Raw genomic sequence first — 8041 nt, 5'->3', positions numbered from 1 at the left:
GGCCTTGGCGTGAGGGAAACAGAGCTTTACCTCTGTAGCTTTGTGAGCGTGTGTGTATTGCATGCTGTTAGCTTAGCGCTATGTCAGTGCTGGCATTTTTCGGGGTGGGGGGGGGGGGGTTGACAGTTCGGTAGGCAGGGCGTTCGGTTCTGTTGACAGGGCGGGGCGCCCTTCTTGGATAATGGTAGAGGAAACACTGCTACCATATCATTCAAAACCTTGAGCATAATAATATAGAGGAAGAATCATGGAAACATTTTAATATCATTAATGCCAACAAGAGGGAGTAGGTAAAGTTATAAAGTCTGCATTAATATAGTAAAATAATAGAACATGGTGAGTGCATAAATACGCATTCCCTCGACAGCCCATCCCCAAAATGCCCCCCGGCGCTTTCAATAGCTGCCCACTGCACCACCTAGTGGTGGATGGGTTAAATGCAGAGACTAATTTCGCCATTGTATGGAAACATACAGTGCTGACATTGTGATGACATTATTATTATTATTATTATTTTATCACGGGGAAAATTAATTAATTTGTTACTTCTCATTTTGTTTAGTTGGTCATCTTGGGAAATTTGGAGTAAATTTGCATAACAATATTATGAATCCTAAATAGTACTCTAAAAATCTACTAAACATTTACATTTTTTATTTATACTTTAGTTTCTTCTCCTACTGGAAGAAAGCCCAGCTCATCACTGCACAGTAAACGATCACCAGAGGCTAAGAGGACTACAAAAAGACATGATTCAGACTCTGATCAGTCACCTCCACGAAAGAAAACAGTGATGAGAGAAGCTTCAGATTCAGACCAGTCTCCTCCAAGAAGGAGCTCAAAAATAAGACAAGACTCTGATTCTGACCAGTCTCCACCCAGGAGGCGACCACGGAGTGGAAAAGACTCAGACGGAGATTTGTCACCACCTCGTCGGCCTGGCTCATCACAGGTGAGCCAAATGTGAATATTTCATAGGGTTATTAATACTCCTCAAATTCAAGCTCTCTGTTTTTATTGCCCCTTGCAGGCTCCAAGGATGCTTTCTGGTGGAAAAGCAGGGCTTGTTTCTATTGACGTTTTAAGGAAAGAGCAAGAGGAGAATCGGCGCAGAGACAAAAACAATCAGCCCCTAGAAGGTTGGTTCAGACTTTTTATTCAGCAAGATTCAAAAGACATGTCTCATCAGCCACATCCCTGGTTCAGATTTATTGTGTCAGTACTGAGATAAGTTTTTGCCTCTTTTTTTTTTCTGCTTTGACTAGACGAATCCCGCAACGCCCAGACTGTGTTCCGAGACAAAAGTGGTAAACGGCGAGATTTAGACTCAGAAAGAGAAGAGCAGAAGAGAAAAGCAGGAGAAAAAGCTGCAAAGGATGAGAAATATGCTCAGTGGGGGAGAGGGTAAATCTGCGACGCCCTGATCTACACATTATAAGACACGGAGCTGAGGAGTACCCTTCACTGAGTCAAGTCAAAATGTGTGCACAGGTTGGCCCAGGGCGAGATGCGTCAGCAGAAACTGGAGGACGCGATGCATGAAGCCCAGAAGCCACTGGCCCGCCGCTACGACGACGAGGACCTTGATCGCATGCTGCGAGAGCAGGAAAGGGAGGGGGATCCTATGGCAGCGATGCTTCGACGCAAAAAGGATAAAAACAAGAAAACACAAGGTTTTCAACATTCTTCCACATTTTACTCTTTAAGCTTTTATTAGGTAAAATCTGCAGGTGTTCCAACATCTCAGATGCTTTGCAAACATAGCAACTATACAAGTTTGACTTTTTGTTTATAAGATACAAATTAACTTTTTTTAATTGATTTACAGAGAAACCTCGTTATAATGGCCCTCTACCTCCTCCAAACCGGTTCAACATTCTGCCAGGTTATCGGTGGGATGGAGTCGACAGGTACAGCTGGTCCAATGTTCACGAGAAATCACAACTGAGCTGTATTAGAATCACGGCAAACACTAGCATCTTTATTAAACGTTAGCTGCTGAATCAAACCCATGTTGATTCTCAGTCATTCAGGAACAAAAGAACAACTGGTCTTAGAGGTCCTGTTTTTGTTTTTTTATAGTATTGTTTTGTTTGTTTCACAGGTCGAATGGTTTTGAACAGAAACGTTACTCACGGATTGCTGACAAGAAGGCCGTCCAGGAGGCGGCCTATAAATGGAGCGTGGAGGACATGTAACAGCAGCACAAACTAGGGGGCGGCAGCAGCCCGCTCGTCTGTAGACATTTATCTCATCGTTGAAACAACTGCAGTTCAGACACGTCGTTAGCAGACGTTTGAAATGAACTGAGGAGTTTTTGTTCCAAACCCATCTGACATGACTGTAAACGATAACGTGACGTGTCAGTGTTTTTAGCAAGAACAGATGTTTTATTGTTTATTAAAAAAAAGGTTCTGTAAAGTTTTGTGCAGTCTTTTTATATGACCTCTGAGGTTTTACAGCTTCTAAACTAATGCTTTATTATTAATAAACAAATAATGTTTTTCCCAATTCTACTAGATGTAGCTGCAAATAAGACTTTTATTAGAGACTTTATTTTTATAGTTTACAAACAGTAATTGAAGGGGTTAATGTAATTTTTATGTTTTATATTTGAGTAAAGTTTGAGACATTTTCACCTCCCCTTCAAATGGCATGACTCAGGATCTGTTTTGTTTTTAAAAACAAACTCCAGCTGGTCCAAATGATCTGGAGACTCGTCTTTAAAGTGGAAACTTGCTAAATTTAAGAGATGGATTTAGGATTGTTTAATCTCATTCAAACTGCAGTTTAACTCATTTTAGGTGATTTTCAGTCTGGTTTTAGATCTGTCTGGAGTATTCTTACTGCTGCTATGATTGTCCTAGATGATCTAATCAAAAACAAAATGTCACTAATTATATTTAAAACCAATGAGGAATTAAAGCAGATGATGCTCCATTAAACAGATGGGTTTGTTGTCATGACTGCATTTCAGCAATGATGCCTTTTGTGTGTGAAGTAGAGTAGTTTAATATGGGATTTTATAACTAATGTATTGCTTTAAGAGCAAAACAAACTTTTGAAAGCCTTTTAGTTTGTGGCTGATTGTGGTGATTTGTGCATCCTGTGCATATCGTTTCCTCTTGTCATTTTAGTGTCCTAATTAATCTCTTTATTCTAAATGGAAGTGTCATGGTATTTTTATGACCTGGCAAAGAAAATTATTAAAAGTAAACGATCTTACCTGACTATAGGTTTGCGAGATCATCAGTTTTGCTCTGCCATGCCAATTAAAATTTGTCACAACGAAACAACTCATTAACTAAAGTGCTTATCTTAGTATCTTAAATAAACACTTATAAATGCTTATTTTCAATTGTCAAATAGTTCAACGTGGGAAAACTATCCAGTTTTTTCATCCACACACAAACATTATTCACACATTCAAAGACAAACTCATGGCCTTTAAATTAACCAGTCCCCTCGGTTAGATATTGTTTGAAAGCAATGCCTTAAAATCTTTTTTTTTAAAACTGACAAATGTTATAAAGGTTAAAGTACAAAGCATGTCAGGTGAGCTAACGCACATTAAACTCCACATGACTAAATAATTTTAAAAATGTGCACATTAAAAAAAATGTTTTAATATTTATACGAGACCGTTCTTAAAAAATGAGATTACATTTTTCTAGATCGACCCATGTTTCGGTTAGGCTGAGGAAAATGCAGCAAAATAACTCTGATATTGAAAACAAATTAAGGAGAATATAAATATTTTAAAACTCGTGAATGCCCTGTAGCTATAGGAACTATTGTTGGATCAGAGTGTTTCCGTACGGACTGTTGTTGTTGATGCACGCGGAACCATTTTTTTATTTACTCAAACAGAAGCCGGCGGTTTCTGTGAGTTTTCTCCGGTAATATGTCTGACTGGTGTCCGATAGCCAGAGAGTATGACCCGCTGAAAGCCGGCAGCATCGACGGCACCGACGTGGAGCCCCATGACCGCGCCATTTGGAGGGCGATGTGTGCCCGCTACAGGCCCAACAAAGGGGTCGTCGGAGACCCGCTTCTCACGCTGTTCGTGGCCCGCCTGAACCCCCAGACGACCGAGGAGAAACTGCACGACGTCTTCTCAAAGTACGGAGACATCAAGCGGCTCCGGCTGATTCGGGACATCGTGACGGGCTTCTCCAAAAGATACGCCTTCGTGGAGTACAAGGAGGAGCGGGCTCTGACCCGGGCCCGCCGGGAGGCCAACAAGCTGCTGGTGGACCAGCACGAGGTGTTCGTGGACTTCGAGCAGGAGAGGACCCTGAAGGGCTGGGTGCCGCGGCGTCTCGGCGGCGGGCTGGGAGGGAAGAAAGAGTCTGGGCAGCTGCGGTTCGGAGGCAAAGACAGACCCTTCCGGAAACCCCTTAACTTCTTCGGAACCGTAGCGGCGCAGCAGTGGGAAGGTGAAGGCGGCAGAGGCGGGGGCAGACACGGGGCCAGAGGAAGGCAGGACTGGTACAGATCGAGAGAGGCAGACCGGGGGACCAGAGACAGGAGAGACCACAGAGACAGGGAGGACCACAGAGACAGGAGGGACTACAGAGACAGGGAGGACTATAGGGACAGGGAGGACTACAGAGACAAGGAGGACTATAGAGACAGGGAGGACCACAGAGACAGGAAGGACTACAGAGACAGGGAGGACCACAAACACAGACAGGAGGTGAGAAGAAACCCAAAGACTAGAGAGGAAGATCGAGACAACTGATGTCCATCTAAAAATGGACAAGTGGACACAGAAGAAGGCACTGATCCTGAACTGGACTGTGGACTGTCTGCTTATTGGCAGATAGTTTTTACTAAATGATTAATGAAATATTTAGCTTTTGCTGTCTGTATTTGTTTAATCTAAATCTTTTCTCATTCAAACTTGTAAACAACAACACAAACAGCCTGAACAACAAATTAAACATCCATCCATTATCTTTACCCGCTTCTTCTATTTTGGGTCACAGGGGTCGCCGGTGCCCATGTCCAGCAATAACTGTTCAAGGGGTGGGGTACACCCTGGACGGGTCGCAAGTCCATCACAGGGACGCAAACAACCATTGACTCTCACTCACACCTAGGGACAATTTTAGAGTTACCAATCAGTCTACCATGATGTTTTTGGTCTGTGGGAGGAAACCGGAGTACCCAAAGAAAACCCACGCATGCACGGAGAGAACATGCAAACTCCACCCAGAAAGGCCCCTGGACCGGGATTTGAACCGGGGACCTGCTCGCTGAGAGGCATCAGCTCTACCAGTTGCGCCACCGTGCTGTTCTACAATTAAAACAATTTCTGTCAATAATAATTACTGATTTAATCCTTCTCACAATTTGGACCAAAATATGCTCTCAACTCAGTCATTTAATTTTCATTATTTGATGTTTCCAGACTAGAACTTTTGCAACCTGCTGGTGTGAAAAATGTTTTTCTTCAGAGGAATACGTCGTCAAACTTAAATAAAAATAACAATTTAATATGTGACTCTTAGGGTCAAATTAAACAATAATCATCAAAAATATTGTCTGAAAATACAACAACATAGTAGCATTTGAAAACCAAGAAAAGGACCCTAACAAATTTTTATTTTCTGAAATGTTTTATTTTAACATGTTTTTGGTCAAATGTGTTGTATTATTTTTGTGCCTTGTTTTTTTTTTTTTTTTTTTTTTATTTTTTTATTTTTTTTTGATTGAGCCAGCTTCTATATTTATGTTTTGGGGGTGAAAAAAAAAATAATAATTTATAAAACCTGGTTAAAAAAAAAAATCAATATTCTGGTGTATTTTGAATGTTTATTGAATTACTTTAGATGTTTTTGTAATTTTTCACATTTTTTTGCAGACTGAGATCAAAATACTTAAATTTTAATATATTATGAATTTTAATCCATTAGGTCTGTGTTAATTTCTCTGCCTGTTTTCTGAGTCACACCACAGAAAAAGTCCAGAAACCTAAAAAAAAAAAAAGACTGTGATTCAGGTTTAAAATCTTTGACTTTGTGAAAAATAAATTAGCTTCTCCATAATTTAGTTCTGAACATTTTTATTTTTTTATTATTCCTCTCATTTCTCTGAACTCTCCCGGCCTTTTTAAAAGCATTTAAATATTTGTTTTATTTAAACTGTGCGCTCTGGTTGCTGTTGTCTGTCTTGTGCTAGTTCGAGCCCCTGAGCTTCTCAGGACGTTTTGTAACTGGACCCCGTGAGATTTTATTAATAGACTCTTCCTGCAGAACCTTGCAGTCCTGCTGGAATGTGGAGTTTATGAAATCCAACTACCTTGATCCTCGCAGAACTAAAATAAGCGTGCACAAGACGAAGAGGAGCACACCAATGACAAAGGACAGGATGAGGTTTTTCACCAAAGCCTTCCTGTCACACTGATAAATGAGAGGTTTTTTGCCATCTTGCACCAGCTGGACGGTTGCTGCTTCCATGATGGGATCTTTAGTTTGGAGAACGTTCCCCAGCTTCAGGAGCTCCTTTATCATCTTCACACAGGCTCTTTAAGTGTTTACGGTTTGTGCAGAAATTCTCAGATGAAAAGTCACTCCAGTCAGATTTAAAGTCTGTCAGCCGCCTCTTGTAACGTGTTCTGAGCTGGAGCTATGTAGAGTTCCTCAGTGGGTCAGCACCATGTTGGAGAGACCCTCAAAAGTCAGTGCTCCAGCTGTGACAGGGAGTACAGCTGTTGGTGCTCCAGCTGTGGAAGAGCAGTCAGCTGTGGGAACTCCAGCTGTGACAGCAGTCAGCAATGGGTTCTACAGCTGTGACAGAAGAGTCAGCTGTGGGTACTCCAGATGTGCCAGAGCAGTCAGCTGTGGGTTCTCCAGCTGTGACAAAGCAGTCAGCTTTGGGTTTTCTAGCTGTGACAGAGCAGTCAGTTGTGGGTTCTCCAGCTGTGACAGTGGTCAGCTGTTGGTTCTCCAGCTGTAATAGCAGTCAGCTGTGGGTTCTCCAGCTGTGACAGCGGTCAGCTGTGGGTTCTCCAGCTGTGATAGTGGTCAGCTGTGGGTTCTCCAGCTGTGACAGAGCAGTTCTCTGTGGGTTCTCCAGCTGTGACAGCAGTCAGCTGTGGGTTCTCCAGCTGTGATAGTGGTCAGCTGTGGGTTCTCCAGCTGTGACAGAGCTGTTCGCTGTGGGTTCTCCAGCTGTGACAGAGCAGTCAGCTGTGGGTTCTCCAGCTGTGACAGCGGTCAGCTGTGGGTTCTCCAGCTGTGATAGCGGTCAGCTGTGGGTTCTCCAGCTGTGACAGAGCAGTCAGCTGTGGGTTCTCCAGCTGTGATAGTGGTCAGTTGTGGGTTTTCCAGCTGTGACAGAGCAGTCAGCTGTGGGTTCTCCAGCTGTGACAGAGCAGTCAGTTGTGGATTCTCCAGCTGTGACAGCAGTCAGCTGTGGGTTCTCCAGCTGTGACAGAGCAGTCAGCTGTGGGTACTCCAGCTGTGACAGAGCAGTCAGTTGTGGGTTTTCCAGCGGTGACAGAGCAGTCAGCTGTGAGTTCTCCAGCTGTGACAGAGCAGTCAGTCGTGGATTCTCCAGCTGTGACAGCGGTCAGCTGTGTGTTCTCCAGCTGTGACAGAGCAGTCAGTTGTGGGTTCTCCAGTTGTGACAGCGGTCAGCTGTGGGTTCTCCAGCTGTAATAGTGGTCAGCTGTGGGTTCTCCAGCTGTGACAGTGGTCAGCTGTAGGTTCTCCAGCTGTAATAGCGGTCAGCTGTGTGTTCTCCAACTGTGACAGAGCAGTCAGTTGTGGGGTTTCCAACTGTGACAGAGCAGTCAGCTGTGGGTACTCCAGCTGTGACAGAGCAGTCAGCTGTGGGTTCTCCAGCTGTGACAGAGCAGTCAGTTGTGGATTCTCCAGCTGTGACAGAGCAGTCAGCTGTGGGTTCTCCAGCTGTGACAGAGCAGTCAGTTGTGGATTCTCCAGCTGTGACAGAGCAGTCAGCTGTGGGTACTCTAGATGTGCCAGAGCGGTCAGCTGTGGGTTCTCCAGCTGTGACAAAGCAGTCAGTTGTG

General features: G+C 43.6%; 2 protein-coding genes across 2 annotated transcripts in view; both read left to right on the top strand.

Moving 5' to 3' along the window:
- The window catches only part of bud13 (BUD13 homolog), a 5453-nt gene extending 3167 nt beyond the window's left edge, over window positions 1-2286 (top strand). Inside the window, exons 5-10 of the mRNA XM_037687405.1 lie at window positions 669-952; window positions 1031-1139; window positions 1266-1404; window positions 1492-1673; window positions 1829-1910; window positions 2105-2286. Coding sequence (XP_037543333.1) covers window positions 669-952; window positions 1031-1139; window positions 1266-1404; window positions 1492-1673; window positions 1829-1910; window positions 2105-2198 — 890 coding nt within the window. The 3' untranslated portion in view covers window positions 2199-2286. The remainder of the gene's footprint in view (window positions 1-668; window positions 953-1030; window positions 1140-1265; window positions 1405-1491; window positions 1674-1828; window positions 1911-2104) is intronic.
- A 1609-nt stretch (window positions 2287-3895) lies between these two features.
- snrnp35 (small nuclear ribonucleoprotein 35 (U11/U12)) lies at window positions 3896-4964 on the top strand. Its single transcript, XM_037687404.1, has one exon. The coding sequence runs from the start codon at window positions 3905-3907 to the stop codon at window positions 4742-4744; it is 840 nt and encodes a 279-aa protein (XP_037543332.1). The 5' UTR covers window positions 3896-3904; the 3' UTR covers window positions 4745-4964.
- Window positions 4965-8041: the final 3077 nt, after the last annotated feature.

Source organism: Nematolebias whitei, chromosome 14, assembly GCF_014905685.2.
Source record: "Nematolebias whitei isolate Nwh7 chromosome 14, NemWhi1, whole genome shotgun sequence".
Taxonomy (NCBI): Eukaryota; Metazoa; Chordata; class Actinopteri; order Cyprinodontiformes; family Rivulidae; genus Nematolebias; species Nematolebias whitei.
The sequence above is the reverse complement of the archived record's forward strand: the minus strand, read 5'-3'. Positions and strand labels throughout refer to the sequence as shown.

What these genes read in the sequence shown, in the direction of transcription:
- snrnp35 (XM_037687404.1), top strand. Translation starts at nt 3,905, where the DNA reads ATGTCTGACTGGTGTCCGATAGCCAGAGAGTATGACCCGCTGAAAGCC.